General features: G+C 43.6%; 2 protein-coding genes and 1 long non-coding RNA gene across 7 annotated transcripts in view; 2 read left to right on the plus strand and 1 right to left on the minus strand.

The window, feature by feature from the left end:
* MANBA (mannosidase beta) overlaps positions 1–3,434 on the plus strand; it is a 120,910-nt gene extending 117,476 nt beyond the window's left edge. For all 3 annotated transcript variants that reach the window (XM_069593606.1, XM_069593607.1, XM_069593608.1), the window contains one exon: positions 2,081–3,434. In XM_069593606.1, the coding sequence (XP_069449707.1) occupies positions 2,081–2,305 (225 nt within the window). In that variant the 3' untranslated portion in view covers positions 2,306–3,434. The remainder of the gene's footprint in view (positions 1–2,080) is intronic.
* Positions 3,435–14,719: 11,285 nt separating this feature from the next.
* Positions 14,720–17,305, plus strand: LOC138442365 (uncharacterized). Of its 2 annotated transcripts, none has more exons than XR_011257666.1 (2): positions 14,720–15,464; positions 16,123–17,087. It is a non-coding gene; the product is annotated as an uncharacterized lncRNA (long non-coding RNA). The 2 variants fall into 2 exon arrangements; XR_011257667.1 differs by lacking the exon at positions 16,123–17,087 and adding an exon at positions 17,167–17,305 and having other exon boundaries at positions 15,272–15,464.
* A 1,202-nt stretch (positions 17,306–18,507) lies between these two features.
* Positions 18,508–19,917, minus strand: part of NFKB1 (nuclear factor kappa B subunit 1) — a 125,287-nt gene continuing 123,877 nt past the window's right edge. For both annotated transcript variants that reach the window (XM_069593609.1, XM_069593611.1), the window contains exon 24: positions 18,508–19,439. In XM_069593609.1, coding sequence (XP_069449710.1) covers positions 19,282–19,439 — 158 coding nt within the window. In that variant the 3' untranslated portion in view covers positions 18,508–19,281. The remainder of the gene's footprint in view (positions 19,440–19,917) is intronic.

The raw sequence follows: 19,917 nt of genomic DNA on the forward strand, positions 1-19,917 counted from the left end.
ACCAGATCTCTTTATCATTGTCAAGAAAAAAAAAATAGGATGATCAGGATAGGCTGTGTTATAAAAATTGTGTAGCCAGAAAATATGGAATCTATCTAGTTGATTGAAAACCTTTCCTTCCTTCCCCCACCCCCACATGGTGATTGAAAATATGTTTCTAGAAAGTTTCATTCTCTATTTTTAACCAATTATAAGTTTATTTTAGACTTCACTGTAAAGACTTGAGAGGATTTTTTTACATTTGGTTTAGAAATATCAAAACTCAGTCCTTGAAATGAAAACATAGCTTTCTTCCTAGTTAATAGTAAAATGTTCCCTTAATGAAATCTAACTTATTTGTAGAGCAGGTATGAAGGAAATGACATACATTTACATGGCTTCTTTCCAGAAAAAAGTACAAAACTATTACTGGACAATTTTGTAGTCTCTAGACAAGATTTTGAAATCTCTTCTTTTCTCATCTAGGTCTCCATTACCTTGAGACAGCTGGGAGTGGGAAAGGAGCAGGCCTTCTTTCTCTGTCCTATCTCAGTTGTATTTCAGTGATACTTCGCATCCTCAAGGGATCCTTATTACATCCTAAAGAGATGTAATAACAGTAGCAACGATAATAGTAATGATAGTTCACATTGTCACAGGGTTAACATAGCCAGGCATTAACTCTATCCCCTAGGGCATCTCCAGGGACCTTGAGCCAGAGTATAAGCTTGAGCTCCATGCCCTGCTGTCAGGTAATGCAGAAGTGAAATTTCCAATTAGAAGAAGGCACCAACAAGAGTGAGTGGGTGCCAATGTCCCTTCTGGCCTTGCCCTTGAAACAGAGTAGCTGAGGCCGTCCTGCAGCCTTGGTAGCGGCCAGGGCCAGCCACATGAACTGTGTGCCTGTGGCTGCTTTAGGGTCTTCATTGGAATGAGTGGGCAACATGATTTGGGAATTTGACACCATCACTACTTTGGTAGAAGCAAGAAAAGAAACTTAAAGTGTATTAGGTGGCTCTCTCTAAATTTCTTGTTTCTACTAAAGTAGTGATGGTGGGGGTGATAGAGTCGTTAAGTCACATCCGACTCTTTGTCACCCCATGGACTATAGCCCTCCAGGTTCCTCTGTCCATGGGGATTCTCCAGGCAAGAATACTGGAGTCGGTTGCCATCTTCTTCTCCAGGGAATCTTCCCGACCCAGGCATGGAACCCAGGTCTCCTGCATTGCAGACAGATTGTTTACTGGCTAAGCCTCTAGGGAAGGCCTACCAATGTGGGATTTCTTGTTGATAATGCAGAGCCCTGCGTGATGTAGCAGGCTAAGTTATAGATAGTAAAATGTGCCCTCTGTCACACAATGTCAAGCCCATGGCATGGCATGTATGCATGTTGAGGAGTTCTGTTTGTGACCAATGCATGGCCTGATTACCAGACACTCAGCTGTGTACTCCCAGTGAGAGAGGCTCACAAACCCCACCTTCCAGGGGGCAGCTGTCCTCACTGTCAGCCTGTGCCAAGAGGCTGATGGGTGACAAGACTTACGCTGCACTCTCTTTTGCTATACTTTGTGGGATTCACACATGTTTGAGGTGCTAATAAAGTGACTTTACCCATGATGCATTAAGAGCACCAGCTCTTGTGGGATAGCTTCTGGAGATGCCTGGCTGGCTGCTGTCTGGACCACAGGGTCTCCTCATAAGACCAAAAGGTGGGTACCAGGGCTGTGCTCCATAGTCAGCTCTGGACAGATCTTGGAGCAAGTCATTAAAATCACCAGTCCTGCTGCAGAAATGTGCCTCTCTTGATGAGACCCTGAGGAAAAGATACACAGCTACAAAGCTCTGAGCTTCCTGTGAAATATTCTCCTGAATCTTAGGAGATCACATGTTTCTACCCCGATTTGAGAGTACAATTTGGTGATTTTCCACAGTCTTCAGTAAATTTCCATTTTTTTTTTTTTTTTTAGCATCTGACACAGTGCATGGAATATATGACTTTAGCAGTAATAGAACCAAAGTTGAAGGCAGTACACTCTGTGTTAGCCACGTAGAACAGAGAGCTCTGCTGTCCATCTTCACTTCATTTATCTTTTTATTTCAGGCCACCATCTCGCAGCAAGGGAACACATTTGTTTTTGATCTGAAAACCTCAGCTGTTGCTCCCTTTGTTTGGTTGGATGTAGGAAGCATCCCAGGGAGATTCAGTGACAATGGTTTCCTCATGACTGAGAAGACACGGACTGTATTCTTTTACCCTTGGAAACCCACCAGCGAGAGTGAATTGGAGCAATCTTTTCATGTGACTTCACTGGCTGATACTTACTGAGGGAATCCAGGTTGTATTTTCGAGAGCTGAAGGCAACTAGAAACAAATTGAAGAAGCCAGGAAATGCATCTGCTTGCTGTCAGGTGTCTAGTTAGCCACTTGGTTCTCCCAGGGAAGGCTGTGTATATTCAGGAGATGTTGTCAACAAAGCTGTGCCCGGGTGCTGTTCCGTCTGCACCAGGGCTCTGTCTTTAGCTCTTCCTTTCGCACCTTTTGCACCACATGAATCAGTTCTAACCTAACTGTCTCTCCTACCCCCAAAGGAGGTCCTGTCTACATGCAGTCCTTTAAGGGAATCACAGGAACATGACCAGGTAGCCCTTTAAGAGAATTACAGGTATACTCCCAGGTAGCCCTTAAAGGAATCACAGTAATAACCATTGTGGTATCTGTGGAATCATATGTGGAAGGTTGTGAGGGCATGTTGGCCCCTCGGGTTAGCTTTGAGAAATAACCAAACGATTGAAATGAAACTGCTTTGTCATTATTTCCAGAGGAAATAGAGATTCAGATGCTGCAACAGAAAGAGATGTCTGGATGGTAGCCGTATTGGTTGTTGATGCTGGAAAGTTTGGTGGGATTGACTGTTGCCATTCAATTACTTTTTGAGTAGGAGTCTTTTTTCATTTGTGAGTTTTTTTTTTAAATAAAATATTTGTTTTAACAATAATAATTTATTTTTTCAATGGCAATTAGTGATTCTTCTTTGGGAAAAAAAACTCACATTGAAATGGACATCACCTTGATCACGTTGGAAACTTTTGGGTGTCCTGACATAAGTGGTCACCTGTATTAAGTATGGGCCTCAGATTTGGTTAAGTCCAGTGAACTTTCCAGTTCAAGGCTATGGTTTGATTTGCATGTGATAAGCCTGGCAGCAAAGTGGTATTCCCCTTAACTTGAGATTGAACCATTTTAAAAAACACTGACTAATTATAATTGCTTATGAAATCATTTTGTTATCATCATCCTGTTTATAAAATTACATTGATAGTGAAGCAAGGGGCACAATGTTAATAAGTAGTCAATTTGAGTAAAGGTGTATAGGAATTTTTTTGTTCCGCTTTTGCAACTTTTCTGTAAATTTGAAATATATAAAAATTTAAGATTATATAAATTGCATTGACAATTTGGTGTTCCGTCTGTGACTTATTTCCCCATTCCATGAACACTCAGTTGTGCCCAGTATCACGCAAGGCATTAATTTCCATTTAGTGCTGGTCAAGTTTTTAGTCCACTTGATAAACTGGGAGAGTTTGAAGAATCTAGACCAGGATATTTGAAGGGTCTTCTAGATGAAGAATCAAGTAATTGGTTATGGAATTTACTGGAGGTGAGAGTTTGGCTTTAGAATCAAGACTAAATAGGTAATATTTTGGTTTTAAAGCTAAAAAACTTTTGGCCAGGGTTCAGAGACTAAGAAGAAAATAAATGCAGACAACCTACTCCTCTCCTTCAGTATCTAAGAGTTCCCTCGTTTTATGTGTTATTTCAAAATATATATTTATATACAGCTTTTCATATATATATATATATATATATAATATATTTCATATAGCTTTTAAGCTGTATGAAAGACTGGGACTTAGGACTGTAACCCAGAAGATTCTTACTTGGTAAATATTATATCACGTTCTTGTCACTGTTGCTGGGTGGGCAGGGGGCACCCTCCTCTCCATTAACTGGAGCATTTTCCTGTTCCAGGTGCCCTGTGAGTTGGGCTTTGAAGCTGATGGGCAGAATTTACATTGCAGTTCTGCCCTTTCTGGCTCTGTAGCCTTACTCAAGTAATTTAACCTCGATATTCGGTCCTCTTGTGGTGAAATAGGAATAATTACCCTCACCTTGTAAGTGTGTTTTGAAGAATAAATTTAAACTGTGGCTCAAGGGCTTGGCCCAGTACGGACACTTAGTGAAGGCTCTGTGAATGGAAGCACCATCTTGGGTGCGACCTGTTGTCTAGAGAGGGCGGGGCTTCCAGCCACCCTGCCTTGAGCTGGAATCCAGGTTCTGAGGCTTATTGGCTCTGTGACCTTGGGCAACCACTTGTTCTTTTAGATTTTAGTTCTCTCATCTGTTAGGTGGAGATGATTATCTCTGACCTTCAAAGGTAGTTGTAAAGATTAAACAGATATGGTCTGGAACAAAATAAATGCTAAGTGATGGTTGTACTTTTAAAACATCGTTATCACCCAGTTAGTACGTGAAGCAAGGGTAAAAATGAAGCAAATGAAGGCAGATTCTTTTTCTTTCTTTTTTTACTTTGACATATAGTTAATGCAATATTGCATTAGTTTCAGGTGTACTACAAAGTGATTGACACACACATATATATACTCAATTATTTTCTGCTATAGATTATTATAAGATATTGAATATAATTCCTTGTGCTATACAGTAAATCCTTGTTGCTTATCTGTTTTATATATAACAATGTGTATCTGTTAATCCCACATCCTGCTTTGTCCTTCCCTCTCTTATCCCCCTTTGCTAACCACAAGTTTGTTTTCTATGTCTGTGAGTCTATTCCTGTTTTGTACATAGATTCAATTATTTTTTTAAGATGCCAGAAGAAGTAATAGGATATAATATTTGTCTTTCTCTGGCTTACTTCACTAAGTGTGATAATCTCTGGGTCAATCCACGTTGCTTCAAATGGCATTATTTCATTCTTTTTTTATGATCAAGTAATATTTAATTGTATCTGATTAGCCAAGAAGTTCATTCGGGTTTTTCTGTAAGATGTTGTAGGAAAACCTGAGTGAACATTTGGCCAACCCAGTATAAACATACCACATCTTTATCTGTGCACCTGTCAATATGCATTTAGGTTGCTTCCATGTCTTAGCTATTGTAAATAGTGCTGCTGTGAACATTGGGGTGAGTGCATCTTTTCAGTTAAGAGTTTTTGCCAGATATATGCCCAGGAGTAAAATTTGTTGGATCGTATGGCAACTCTATTTTTAGTTTTTAAAATAAATCTCCATATTTTTTTTCATAGTGGCTGGACCAATTTATGTTTCCACCAAAAATGTAGGAGGGGTCCCTCTTCTCCACATGCTCTCCAGCATTTGTTATTTGTAGACTTTTTAATGGTGGCCATTCTGACCTGTGTGAAGTGAGAATCTCATTGTAGTTTTGATTTGCCTTTCTCTAATGCTTAGTGATGTGGAGCATTTGTGTGTGTGTGTGTGTGTGTGTGTGTGGTTTTTGGCATCTGTATGTCTTCTTTGGAGAAATGTCTGTTTAGGTCTTCTTGTTTTTGGTTGGACAGTTATTTGATATTGAGTTCTGTGGGCTGTTTATATATTTTGTATATTAGCCAGTTATTGGTCATATTACTTGCAAATATTTTCTCCTATTAAGTGGGTTATCTTTTCATTTTGTTCATTTCCTTTGCTGTGCAAAATCTAAGTTTCACTAGGTTCCGTTTGTTCATTTTTGCTTTTATTTCTTTTGCCTTGCTTAGGGAACCAATCTTAGTTCCTTTCTACGTGTTTTATGGTATTATGTCTTACATTTAGATCTTTAAATGATTTTATTTTTGTATATGGTGTGAGGGTGTGTTCTAATTTTAATTGATTTATATGTAGCTTTCCAGCTTTCCAACGCCACTTTTTGAAGACATTCTTTTCTCCGTTTTATATTATTACTCCTTTTGTGTTAATAGATTAGTTGACTATAGGTGCATGGATTTATTTATGGGCTGTCTGTTCTATTCCATTGACCTGTATGTCTGTTTTTGTGGCAAATCCATGCTGTTTTGTAGCTTTGTAGTACAGTATGAAGTGCGGAAGGGTTATGCCTTCAGCTTTTTTTTCCTTCAGGATTGCTTTGACAATTCAGGATCTCTTGTGATTCCATATAAATTTTAGGATTTCTTCTAATTCTGTGGAAAATATCATGAGTATTTTGATAGGGATTGCATTAAATTTGTAGATTGCTTTGGGTAGTATGGCCATTTTAACAGTATTAATTCCTCCAATCCAAGATCATGGATTATCTTTCCATTTATTTGAATCACCATCAGTTTTCATTATCAATATTTTATAATTTTCAGTGTATAGGTTTTTTACATCCTTGATTAAGTTTATTCCTAGGTATTTTGGATTTTGATATTTTTGATATTATGACAGGATATTAAATGGTATTTTTTTTAACTTTCTCTTTCTAATATTTTGTTATTAGTGTGAAGAAATGCAACAAATTTCTGTATGTTAATCTTGTATCCTGCTACCTTGCTGAATTCATTTAATAGTCTTTGTTAGAAGAATTTAGGGTTCTCTACATAGAGTATGGCATCACTGACTCAATGGGCATGAGTTTGAGCAAGCTCTGGGAGATGGTGAAGGACAGGGAAGCCTGGCATTGTGCAGTCCATGGGGTCGCAGGGAGTTGGACATGACTGAGCAATTGAACAACAACATAGAGTATTATGTGACCTACAAATAGTGACAATTTTACCTCTTCCCTTCCAATTTTGATGCCCTTTTTTTTTTTCCTTGTCTGATTGATGTAGCTAAGGCTTACCTTATTTTGCTAAGTAGTAGTGGTAAGAGTAGATATCCTTGTTTTGTCCCTGAACTTAGTGGGAAGGCTCTCAGGTTTTCACCGTTAAATATTATGATGGCTCTGGGATTGTTGTAAATGGCTTTTATTATGTTGAAATTTCTCCCCTCCTACTTTGGTGAAAGTTTTTTTTATCAGGGATGGATGTTGAATTTTGTCAAATCCAACTTGATCGTGGTTTATGATCCTTCGTATGTATTGTTGGATTTGGTTTGCTGATATTTTGTGGAGGATTTTTGTGTCTATATTCCTCAAAGATATTGGCTTTAGTTTTCTTTTTGTAATGTCTTTGGTTTTGGTGTCATGGTGATAGTAGCTTCATAGAATGAATTTGGGAGTGTTCTAAACAGTGACACTTTATTTTCTTGGGCTCCAAAATCTCTGCAGATGGTGACTGCAGCCATAAAATTAAAAGACACTTGCTCCTTGGAAGAAAAGCTGTGACAAACCTAGACAGCATTTTAAAAAGCAGATACATCACTTTGCCAACAAAAGTCCATATAGTCAAAGCTGTGGTTTTTCCAATAGTCATGTATGGATGTGAGAGTTAGACCATAAAGAAGGTCGAGCACTGAAGAACTGATGTTTTTGAACTGTGGTGCTAGAGAAGACTCTTAAGAATCCCTTGGACTGCAAGGAGATCAAACCAGTCAATCCTAAAGGAAACCAGTCCTGAATATTCTTTGGAAAGACTGATGCTGAAGCTCCAATACTTTGGTTACCTGATGCAAAGAACTGACTCATTGGAAAAGACGCTGATGCTGGGAAAGATAGAAGGCAGGAGGAAAGGGGGCCAAGATAATGAGATGGTTGGATGGCATAAGTGATTCAATGAACATGAGTTTGAGCAACCTCTAGGAGCTAGTAAAGGACAGGGAAGCCTGGCATAGTGGAGTCCATGGGGTCACAAAATGTTGGACACGGCTGAGCAACTGAACAAGAACCTTCCTCTTCAGATTTTTGGAACAGTTTGAGTAGGATAGGTATAAGTTTGTCTTTGTTTATTTGGTAGGATACCACAGTAAAGCTGTCAGGCACTGGACTTTTGTTTGGAGGGATGGGGTTTTTTGTTTTGTTTTTTAAATTACAGATTGTTTCACTTCTAGTTATCAGTGTGTTCAAATTATTTTTGACTCAGTTTTGGCAGGATGTAAGTTTCTAGACCCAAAGGAGATCAGCCCTGGGATTTCTTTGGAAGGAATGATGCTAAAGCTGAAACTCCAGTACTTCGGCCACCTCATGCGAAGAGCTGACTCATTGGAAAAGACTCTGATGCTGGGAGGGATTGGGGGCAGGAGGAGAAGGGGACAACAGAGGATGAGATGGCTGGATGGCATCCCTGACTCGATGGACGTTGAGTCTGAGTGAACTCTGGGAGTTGGTGATGGACAGGGAGGCCTGGCGTGCTGCGATTCATGGGGTTGCAAAGAGTCGGACATGACTGAGCGACTGAACTGAAGTTTCTAGAAACTTGTCCATTTCTTCTAGGTTGTTCAGTTTATTGGCATATAATGATCGTTGCAATCAAAGCCCTGAGGCTTGGTTCCCTGAGGCTCCCCTGTGTGTGCCCTGCCCTGAAGATGCCTGCTGCAGCAAGGCCTGTGTGCTCACAGGGTCCCCACGTGCCGCCTGTGCAGGCATCCATGGTTCTGCTTAAAAGCGACCCAAGGTCACCTCTCCTTCTCTGTTGTGTTTGTCCCAGGTCTAGCGCTAGGCTGTGCTGAGGAGTAAACTGGGGCTGGGAGTCGGGGGGTTCCGTCTACAGGAATGGAATTGAGGTGAGTGTGCTCTACCTGAGGGCTGCCCCTGTGGCAGACTTCTCCCCGGACCTGTCCGCCCCAGGTCTAGTGCTAAGCCACGGGGTGAAGTGGGTGGAACCAGGGTGCTCTCTCTGGGAAACGACTCCTGCGTGCTCCTTGGGCCTGTCTGCCCAAGATTCAGAGCGTAGCTGCTGCTGTCGTGGCTGCACCCGTCACCCCGGAGTGCAGGCTGACGGTGGTCTCGGTGATTCTACCTGGCTCACACTGCAGGCGCCCTAGCCTGTCTCTGTGTATCTAGACTCAATCTTTGCCCGGATCGCATGCCAGGCTGCGGTATGGAGTGGGCATGTCATCTGACCCTTCATGCTGGGATGTGTGGTGAGGTGGCAACCTCCAGGCCAAGGCTCTCTCTGCCCTGATCGCAAGCAGGTCTGCACATGCGTGCCTTCCTCACAAGTAAAGTCTAGGCTGCTCCAGCCCTTCTGTCTGTCTCAGCACATTTCCTGATGGGTGAGAGAGCTTGTCTCCTCCGTGCAGGAGCCCAGGACTGGGGTGCCCAGGTAGTGAGCCAACCCGCTCACTCCTCAGGGCAACGGTCCTGCCACGCGCGCCTTCTCCTCCGGACAGATCTCCCGGGAGCACACGTCCTGGCCTGATGCTCCTTTCTGTCCTGCCCAGTTACATGGAGATTTTTCTGGCAGCTTTGGTTGTAAAGGATTTCTTCAGCCAGTTCCCAGTTTTCTGTGAGTTCCACACGTAGATGTATTTTTGACGTGTTTGTTGGAGGAGGTAAGCTCCAGGTCCCCCCACTTCACCATCTTAATCCCTCTCTCAAGGCAAATGTCTTAAAATTTTTTTTTAAGAAGATAGGGGTAAGATATCAGAAATGAATGAATTTATCAAGGAAGAATAAATGAATGAATAGACATAAATATTTGCCAACAATGGTTTATAAGAGGAGAGAAATGTGCTGGAATGTGTATACATACCGTTTCTGTAAGAAAATAGCTATGTCCACAGTGTTCTTCCACAGTTCATGTGCAGCACTGAGGTCAGTTGTTTCTACCGTTTTAGTAGATTTGTTTTGCCACATTTGCTGAAATAGAATTGGAGGTACTTACTCTGGGCTTTGGATCTCTGAGAAGCCTCTTCTGTTGGTGGATTTGCAAGTGTTAATGGAATGGGAAGACCAGGCTCAGATCCTTCTGCTCTGTGGTTGCAGAGCACATTCCAGGGAGCAAGGTGGAGAGCAGTCAGCTCATGGGGTTCCATCTTCCCATTTTAAAGTGAAGAAAACAATAAAAATGATAATTTTCTCAATCACACTCACTGTAACTCTTCTCAGTTTTGTTTTTTGTTTTTTTTTTCCACTTACTTGGCTTTGGAAAAGAAATAGGAAGAGTTTGTTTTCTATTGGAATGAAAGTGTACTGGACTTCAGGAGAAATAGATATATTTCCCAAGCATTCCTAAACTGACACTGACTTGAGACAGAATATTCTCTGAGACTATCTCTGGCTCCCAGATTTGAAACTTATCCTCCAACTTGGTAAGATTTAGGGAGAGAAACAAGGCAGCATGGTTTGTGTGGGAAATTCAATGCATTTCAAAATATTCCCGAGTCTGCCTTGACTGTTCACACAGTCTTATCAGTTCAGTAAGAGCATAAATTTAAAAGCTTTAGGCAGAAATGGCATTTTGTAACTTTTTCAAGTGAAGAGAAGATAGCCTGTTTTCTAATTGACTTATTGGAAGGTACCAGAGTGATGTGGTACAAAACTGTTAAAGCCACAGACCAAACCACTGTTAAGACACATTTATATTCTGACTGTAAAGACTGTTTAACTTAATGTATCCACCCACCAGGCTCCTCTGTCCTTGGGAATTCTCCAGGCAAGAATACTGGAGTGGGTTGCCATGCCCTCCTTCAGTTCATTCATTTACCAAGCCCTTATTAAGAAACACTGAGCAGGCATTGACCTTGTCCTCAGGGATATTGCAATGAAAAAAGCAGGAAAGTCTGGACTGTCATGGACTGTCCTTGTAACGGGGGACAGACAAGAAGCAAGTAAAGAGATATAAGGTCATTTCAGCTGGTGACAATTCATTTAAGGTTAACACGACCCTGATGGAGGAGCATGTTGGATAAGGCCGTCTTGTTCCATACTTAAGGAAAGTTTTTTGAAAGTTTGTCATAATAGCATTGAAACTTCTATACTACTGTATGTAAAACAGATAGCCTGTGGGATTTTGATGTATGACGCAGGGCACCCTAAGCCCGTGATCTGTGACAACCTGAAGGGGTGGGGTGGGAAGGGAGGGAGGGGGCTCAGGAGGGAGGGGACACGTCTGCCTATGGCCGATTCGTATTGGTGTGTGGCACAAACCATCAGAATATCATAAAATAATTATCCTCCAATTAAATAAAAATTTTTAAAAAAGCAAATTAAAAAAAATGAAAAAAATGTCAGTTGAGAAAGGAGTCTTACAAGATTGTCACTGTAATTAATGCACAAGGAAGGAAGAAACGCAGGACTAGGTGGTCCATTAGGCGGGTCTCTTAAGTTTGTGATCAAGAAGCTGAAGGGAGCTTGGCTGCCATGACATCTCTCAGCGTAGGGGCCAAACAGGGAACAGGCTTTGCAGAAATAAGGGCATCACATCACTGTATTATGTTTTATAACTGTCTCTCCTCTTTTTCTTTAGACGTGGGTTACTGAATCCTGCCATGGGAAATAAAAGTTTGCAACAGTGATGCAGCTGAATTCCTTAGGTCAGGCTTTAATATTTGCACAGGATTATTGAGCACCAGCTTGTGCCATGTATGCAATGAGTGAGTACAAAGGATGACACCACCACCAAAGTGGCCTAGAAATCTGGGGAAATGGGATGTCGGGATCATGGAAATTTCTGGTTGAAAGCTACTACTCCTTCCTGTCTCGTAATGTATGTGGGAACAACCCTCTGTTCTTATTCTGTCATGGTTACTTGTTACGGCTTTTGCAAAATTTACTGGATCCTGAGAGACAGTTCACATGCTCCCTGTAGTTGGAGCAGACGTTATTGGCAGGCCATTCTGCAGCTGCGTCCTCTTCTCTACTAATAGAGGTGGCTACACGTCCAGCCCCAGGGACTGAGTCATAACTGGTTATACTAATCCTATTCTCGTTTGCCAGTGATTCACCTAGGGTTAGGCATGTGACTTAATTCTGGCAAATGAAACATAAAGTGATACTTAATGTGGGGCTTGGGGGGGGGGGGGGTTGGGGCGGGCAAGGTTTCCTGGCTGATAAGAAAGAGACCTGTGCAGGAATCCTTGGCTGTTGCTGAAACTGAGAAGCTGCTGTGTGAGGACCTGATACTTGGAGCTTCTGCAACCTTTTTGTGTCCTTGAGGAAATAATATGTTTAAAATGTTTATTTATTTATTGTTGGCTGCACTGGGTGTCTTTTGCTGTGCCCGGGCTTCCTCTGATTGCGGCAAGCAGGGGCTCTTCTCTAGTTGTGGTGTGTAGGCTTCTCATTGTGGTGGCTTCTCTTTTTGCAGAGCACGGGCTCTAGAGTGTACGGGCTTCAGTAGTTGTGGTGCGTCGGCTTAGCTACCCTGCAGCGTGTCGAATCCTGCAGGGCCAGGGACTGAACCCCTGTCGCCCACATTGGTAGGCGGACTCTCAACCTCTGGACCGCCAGGGAAGTCCCAGTGATTACGGTTGACACAGAGGGAATGTCTGAGATGTTGAACTATCCTTGTAATCATCTCACTCTGGTCTTATTAAAAAGTATAAGGCCTATTTGTTTCATCTAGCTGTAGTCAGGTATTCTGAGTTTTAATCAAAAGCATCCTAGTTGATGCAACAGTTAAAGGTTATGGGCTCTGAAATTACACGTACATATGTTTGAGTTCCTGATCTACTGTTAGTGGACTGTTTGACGTTGCATATAAGTTACTGGGTCTTTCTGTACACACAGGGTAATAATAATCAGACTACTTGGGTTAATTGTGAGGGCTAAACGAGATGAGGTATAGATACTGAGAGCACACAATAGCTAGTCAACAAATGTTTTTATCATTATCATTGCCTCTATGTTAAGTCATCAAAGAAAGCCTTTGGAGGTGGGCAAAATGGGCACCTGCTCAGGCATTGGGAACAGCATCATTGAGGAGGGGAGCCTGAGGGAGTGAGGGGGCGGAAGTGGCACCTGGAAGAGAAGAGATGTGAATACCTTGATTCCTCCTCAGAACTGGCAGCTTATCACCCCGCCTGATCATCTTGAAGGCACAATTGCAGAAAGTGTGGTTTGGGCCATGCACAAGTTGTACATGGCCAGCGGATGATTTTGCAGGCCCACGCAATGTTTTTTACAAAGTTGAATTACTTACTAAATTAAAAAAGACAAGATTCCATGTAAAATGTAGAACTCTGATCTATGATTTTTTTTTTTTTACTATGATTTTTTTTAAAAAAGAAAGCCCCTGTTTGTTGAATCCACTTGTAGTCAGGTGTTCTGATTTTATCATCAAAAGCATTCTTGTGGACAAAGGAGAGCTTGGGGGTGAGGCGCAGGTGGGCCTATGGGCAGGGCAGTGTGGGCTCTTGCTCTGAAGTTAAACCTTCAGGATGCGAGTCTGGCTCTAACGTGTACTGAACTTGGACAGACCACTTAACTTCTAAACCTTGGTTTCCTTATCTTTAAGATGAGGTTAGCAGTAATTACTGTTTTATAGAGTTGTGATGATTACAAAAAATAAAGGATGTACAATGCCTAGGATGGGTACGTGAGTCATAAATGCTGGCTTAAGATAATTATTCCTCAAAGAATGATCAGGCCTGGGGGATGAAAGAAAAAGAACAGTTCAAGTCTCCTCTACCAAGGGAAAGTAATCATCAGACTTCTGTGACCCGAACTGGAGGAGAAATCAACAGGCAGTAAACTGAAGACGTTTCTAAATTTCCTTCTTTTGGTAAGCCTCTTTCCAGTTTTACTGACACAAAAAAAGTTGAGTAGCAGGAGGCGTGCCAGCTGTTGGGTGATCATGCAAAGTTCTGTTTCTTCCAGCAGAGGCCTCTTGTGCACAGGAAATGAAGCTGGTGGTGGCTGGAGGGGGACCCTGGGTCAGGATGCTGGTTTCCTGGAGGCTTCCCCAGAGTAAGGCAGGGAGGGCTTGTGGCCCTCTGCTCTCACCCCGTCCCCTGTCCAGCCTTCACAGAACCAGCTGCCAGTGCCCTGGAGTGCTGGAGGCTTTGCTGAGAGAGAGAGAGGAGGGAGGGAGAGAGGCAGAAAGAAGGATGAATAGAGAGAGAAAGCGGGGAGGAGGGAGGGATCGCGGAAGAAAGAACAGAGCAGCCTTGTTGAAGCTCCTCTGGCTCCAGGGCTCAGAGGCAGGGCGTCCAAGAGGCTCATCTCCAGGGTCAGACCTGCAGGGTGACCCTTCCTGCTGTTTTTCAGTCTATTTCATTTCCCTTCATTGTTGCTACCTTGGCAAACGGGTGGCATCTCCATGATTTTTCATCATAATTGAACTGCTATGGATCTATGGAAACTTGGCACAAAGCCCCCAGAGTAGCTGATTGCTGGGAGCGAAGTCAGATGAGCTCTTAAACGGCACAGTAGCAGAGAGTGATGAAGACCGAAACATTACTGCATGACTTGAAGAAAGGGCCAACCTTCTGGTGATGGAGGGAGCAAGGGCGGGTCTTCCCTGGTCCAGCACAGCTGCTTCTGTTGAAGAGGGGTGGACGTGTGGGCGCGTGTGACTTACTGCCCACACTTCTTTCTTTGTTAATTTTTATTGGAGTGTAGTTGATTTACAATGTTGTATTAGTTTCAGATGTACCACACATTCCTCCTTGAAATTTTAAACTTGGAGTCTCTTTGCCTTTCAGAACCACAATGGCCCCCAGCGCATTTGCTGTGTGCCTGTGTAGATCATCATTCAAGATGTGCTTTTGGCAAGGCAGGAAAGCAGTCAAGGCCAAGTGATGGCTTTGACCTTCCCAGAGCAAAACTGGGAAGGAGAAGACAGCCAAGGGCTGCTTTGGCATTGAGCTGACTTGCCCAGTGGTCCATGAGCACATGAGTGTGTACATCCCCACCAGTGGGAACGGTAACGTGGCCCCTGGTGCTAGGGCCCAGGTGGTGATGGGGCGGGGGGGATGCAGGGGCTGGGGCTTAGGAAGGAGATGGGGATGTTGCTTTCGGGTTAAGATGAGCCCTTCCTCAGTATCTCCCCCAACCCCTGTGCTAACGAGTGAACCTAGAAAACCAATGGTTGGGAACATGTAGCCTTGGGAATTGGTGTTGAAATGCAGCAGCAGCCATATTGAGGATTATAGGAAGGAAGTGCTATCACATCATAGGGATTTTAAAAAGATGGCAATTTGGATAATTTACTTAGGTGATCGTCAAGATATTGTCCAGCCTTGAGAAAATGAAAGAATTATAGTTACATCTTCTTTTGACTCCAATGCCTCCTTAAATCCATTACCTGGGAAAGCACAGTTCAGAAAGAAGTCCCCCAAGAACTCACAAAATGAGGAGAAAGATATGCAACCCAGGGACCTCCCACCAATGAATAATTCATATTTAAGCAGTTTAGCCTATTATTATGGGGCGAATGAAATCATGTGAACATTTAATCAACATATCTTTTTAGGGGTACTCTAGGTTCATTTTGCATGTTGGCTGGGGTACGACATTATGATTCCATTGTTTTTATACGTACTTGTAAGTATTTTTTCCTTTTTTAAATATAGGACTTCAAAAGACTTCAGACTCAGATATGGCTAAAGAATAACCTGTGGAATCAGATATACCTGGATTTGAATTTGGGGTGAGTAGTTAATATTCAGATTATCTGTTTCTTCATTGTAAAATTGGGGTTAAATATGAACCCATAGGGATGTCTTGAGAATTATGACTAGAATTCGTCACAGCAAAGGGGTTGACGGATCACAGATGCTCAAATCTGCTTGTCTCCTTTGCCTCTTTATTCTGGCTAAGAAGCAGAAGGTGGGTTTGTGGGGGCTATTCTTCATGGTGGTGCCAAGAACAGCTTCACCACATCCAAGTACCACAGGGGACTCGGGCGGGTGAACGGGCAGCAGCCTGGCTTTCTGCTGCCAAAAGACAAAGACTGCAGATCCTGAAAAGATCTGGGTTGTGCTTGCAGAGTGTAGAAGGCTGAGAAGATGACGAAGCCTCTAAGGAAGCTATTTTTGAATGGCTTCCTGCTGAGAGACGGGCTTTGGGGAAGGTTCATTTCAGGCCCATTGTAGCTCCCCGCCTGTCTGCTGCATTGCTTCTGCTGTTTACCCCCATCTGCTGGGCCAGAACGAGACACGCGCCTTCCTCAGAGGCACAGGCGGCCCTGGTGGCCTTTTGTCCAAGCACGCACACTCAAGACACCACTGTGATTTGGGAGGAAAGAAAGGAACGGAACAGAAATAGGGCTTCTTGTTAAAGAAGGGAAATGCTATTTTCACTTCCAGCGTGTTTCTTCGTTGTTCCTCCTGGAGTCAGCTTTTCTTTAACGTGACCTCCTGGTACGGGAATTGTTGGAACAGTAAAAAGCACCTCACACCTAAGGCTTAAAACATCAGCTTGTTGCTTCATTTACTCGTGAATCTGCCTCTGGGGCTGGGCTCTTCGGGCAGCATTGCCTGAGGCAGCGTGAAGGCTCCACTGCTGCTGCTTTTGCTCAGTCATCTGAATCAACAGAGTCCGACTCTTTGCGAACCCATGGACCGCAGCATGCCGGGCCTCCCTGTCCATCACCAGCTTCTGGAGTCCACCCAAACTCATGTCCATTGAGTCGGTGATGCCATCCAGCCATCTCATCCTCTGTCACCCTCGTCTCCTCCTGCCCTCAGTCTTTCCCAGCATCAGGGTCTTTTCTAGTGAGTTGTCGGCTCTTCGCATTAGGTGGCCCAAGTATTGGAACTTCAGCTTCAGCATCAGTCCTTCCAGTGAATATTCAGGGTTGATTGATGGCTGGGATCCTCTCAAAGCTTCACTCCTGCACACGTCTGCCATTTCTGTTGGTGGTTTCCCCACATGGCCACTTGGCTCCCTCAGAGCATGCGTGCTAACTGGCTTCCAGCAGGATGAGACCTGACCTGAGATTCTGGGAAGAAGCTGTATTGCATTTTCTTAACCTAACCTCAGGAGTCACTTACCATCACTTCTGCCCTTGTCACAGGCCTGGCTAGACATGCAGGGAAGCAACGTTGGCCTCGCCCCTCAGAACACAGGCCTCGCCTCTCAGGAGTGTCGGCATGATACGGCAAAACTGGTGACCTTGTCACGGCCACTTGGAAAAGAACTATCTGTCACAGGGGCATGGAACTGGGGGAGGAATGGAGGCATATGCTTGGTGTTGGAGAGTTAAGGAGACTCAGAGCTATTTTTATTTTAGAAAAATAATTTCCCAAAACTGGAATATAAGCATACCTCATTTGATTGTACTTTTCTTTATTGTGCTCTGCTAATATTGCATTTCCTTCTTCTTCTTTTTTTTTTTTAACAAACTGAAGGTTTGTGGCAGCCCTGTGTGGAGCAAGTCTATCAAGCACCATTTTTACAGCAGTATTTGTTCACTTCATGTCTCTGTCACAATTTGGTAATTCTTGAAATATTGTGAACTTTTCCATTATTACTATATTTGGTATGGTAGTCAGTGATCTTTGATGTTACTATTGTAATTGTCTTGAAGTGTCACAAACCACGTCCTTACAAGTCAGTGGTGCTGCTGGTTGGTCAGTCACTCAGTCATGTCTGACTCCGATTCCATGCCCTATAGCCAATGGGAAGAATGCTGGAGTGGGTTGCCATTCCCTTCTCCAGGGGATCTTCCCCGCCCAGGGATCGAACCTGGGTTTCCTGCTTTGCACGCAATCCATACAAGTTGGTAAACTTCGATAAACGGTGTGTGTGTGCCGACTGCTCCGGCAAACGGCCGTTCCCTGTCACTGTCTCTTCTAGGGCTTGTCTATTCCCTGGGACACAACAATACTGAAATCAGGCCAATTAAGAACCCTTTAGTGGCCTGTAGGTGTTTAAGTGAAAAGTTACGCCTCTCCTTTTAAATCAAAAGGTAGAAATGACCAAACTTAGGAAGGCACATCAAAAGCCAAGGCAGATTGGAAGCTAGGCCTTTCGCACCAGCTAGCCAAACTGTGAATGCAGAGGGAAGGGTCTTGAAGGAAATGAAAAATGCTGCTCCAGCGAACACCCAAATGATGAGAGTGAAAAGAACCTTATTAAGGATGTGGAGAAAGTTGTAGTGGTCTGGGTAGACGAGCAAACCAGCCACAATATTTCCTTAAGCCAGAGTCTGTTCCAGAGTGAGGCTCTAACTCTCCAATTCTATAAAGACGAGAGAGGTGAGGCAAGCTGCAGAAAATAAGTCTGAAGCTAGAAGAGGTTGGTTCACGACATTGAAGAAAAGAAGCATTTCCATGGCATAAAAGTGCAAAGTGAGACAGCAAGGGCTACAGAAGCTGCAGCGGGTTGTTCAGCAGATATGAGATCCAGAAGATATAAGGTAAATTCTCGCTGGAAGTCTTCCTGTCGCAGGGCCTCTGTTGTGCTAATGTCTCAGGACTTCATCACAAGAGGCATGGGGAACACAGAGGCTTGAAGAACAGTGCTTGACGTGGAGGAAGATGAGGTGATATGGCCTACATAAAACTAGCCTAGCAAGGATTTGACAAACCGAAAGCTTTCATCTCCAGTTGAAACACTTCTGATAATTTTTGTTGTTATTCATTTCTGGATCAAAAACTTGATTCTAGAGCGAGCTGTGAATCTGAGAACAGTGATCCTGTGATTATAAAGTATAATCTTAGAAAAGTATTTATAGAGATCAAACAAGATGAGGTCATTAATTTGCTTTTCCTTTTATTATAAAAGTAAAATAAAAAATAGCATTTATAAATCCAACATTTTTTCCTTTAAAAGTATTTGATCTAAAAAACATATTTACAATAGCAAAATGCAGAAAAGGGAGGAAATACCATTTTCAGCATTGATTGTAATCATGTTTAAATATTGCCATGTACATGTTCCTTTTTCAAATCACAGACACAATTAGAAAAAACAGTGAGCTTTTTTTTTTTTTCCTTTCTCTTGCCACCTGGCTTGCAGGATCTTATCAATAGTTCCCCAAGAAGGGATGGAACCCGTGCCCCTGCAGTGGAAGCGCCAGGTCCTAACCACTGGGCCCCCCAGGGAAGTCGCAGTGAGTCTTTTAAAGTCATACCAAGGTGCAAGGTGACATCCCTTTCCATAAGCCTTGATCTGAGTGCACACCTGCGCTGTGGGCAGCCGGAAGGCAGGCCAGGCGGGGGTGACAGCTTGTAATGAGAGGGCGGGCAGCAGAGGGACAGCAGCAATGGCAACAGAAGGCGGCTGGTAAAGCTTGACAAGCTACTGCTCTCCCGGCGGGGCATCAGCCCAGCCGTCAGCTGAGCTAAAATTCATTTCAGAACCAAAGAAGAAACCCACGTGTAAAAGGCCTGGAACTATATCCAGGGTGCTCCAGGCCAGCCTGTGTTCCTCGGAGCACCCTTGAGTGCGCCTCCTTCCTCCGGGCGACACGGCGGAGTCTCCGAGCTTTGGTTTCCTCGGTGTTGGAAACTGCCAGCAGGCTAAATTTTGCCTTCTATAGGTCCTTCCTGCCCGTAGTCATGGGGCACTTTGTTAAGAGTTAGCAAGGAGGTGCCGCTGGTCAGAGACTCGGCGAGGCTGAGTTTGCGGAAGGAGGTCTCCACACCACTGTCACAGATGCTGTCGTCCTGGAGCTCGTCTGCAGAGAGAAAGCACGGGTCACGGGGCTGCACCCGACGTGGCCAGGCCGGCCTGCAGGGTGCCTCCACCCCAGCGGGGCTCCCCGTGCGTCAGGCAGGCTCATGGGCTGCGTCGTGGGCCTCCGCTCATCCCCACAACCCACACAGTGGGGTGGGGCAGAAGACACCGAGCGATACAAAGGCTGTGAAACCATCAGAATCAGCCAAGTGTTTTCGCCTCTCTTTCTTACAATCTAGCCTTGTGTTTGTCAGAATCCTTTCTGAATTTTCTTGACTCAAAGTGTACTTTTTTTCTTAGAAATTAGGCGTTATTTTTCCACCTACTACCTATTGTATAGCAGAGGAAATTGCTGAATGTAAGCAAAATAAGTTGGTGACAGAAGTAGGAGCTAAAAATGAGCCTCTGGGCTGCACATGCTATTCGACACCATACACTGCCTCAGGAACATTTTGGTAGCAAAAAAAAAAAAAACAACC

This window comes from Ovis canadensis, chromosome 6 (genome assembly GCF_042477335.2).
Source record: "Ovis canadensis isolate MfBH-ARS-UI-01 breed Bighorn chromosome 6, ARS-UI_OviCan_v2, whole genome shotgun sequence".
Lineage (NCBI taxonomy): Eukaryota > Metazoa > Chordata > Mammalia > Artiodactyla > Bovidae > Ovis > Ovis canadensis.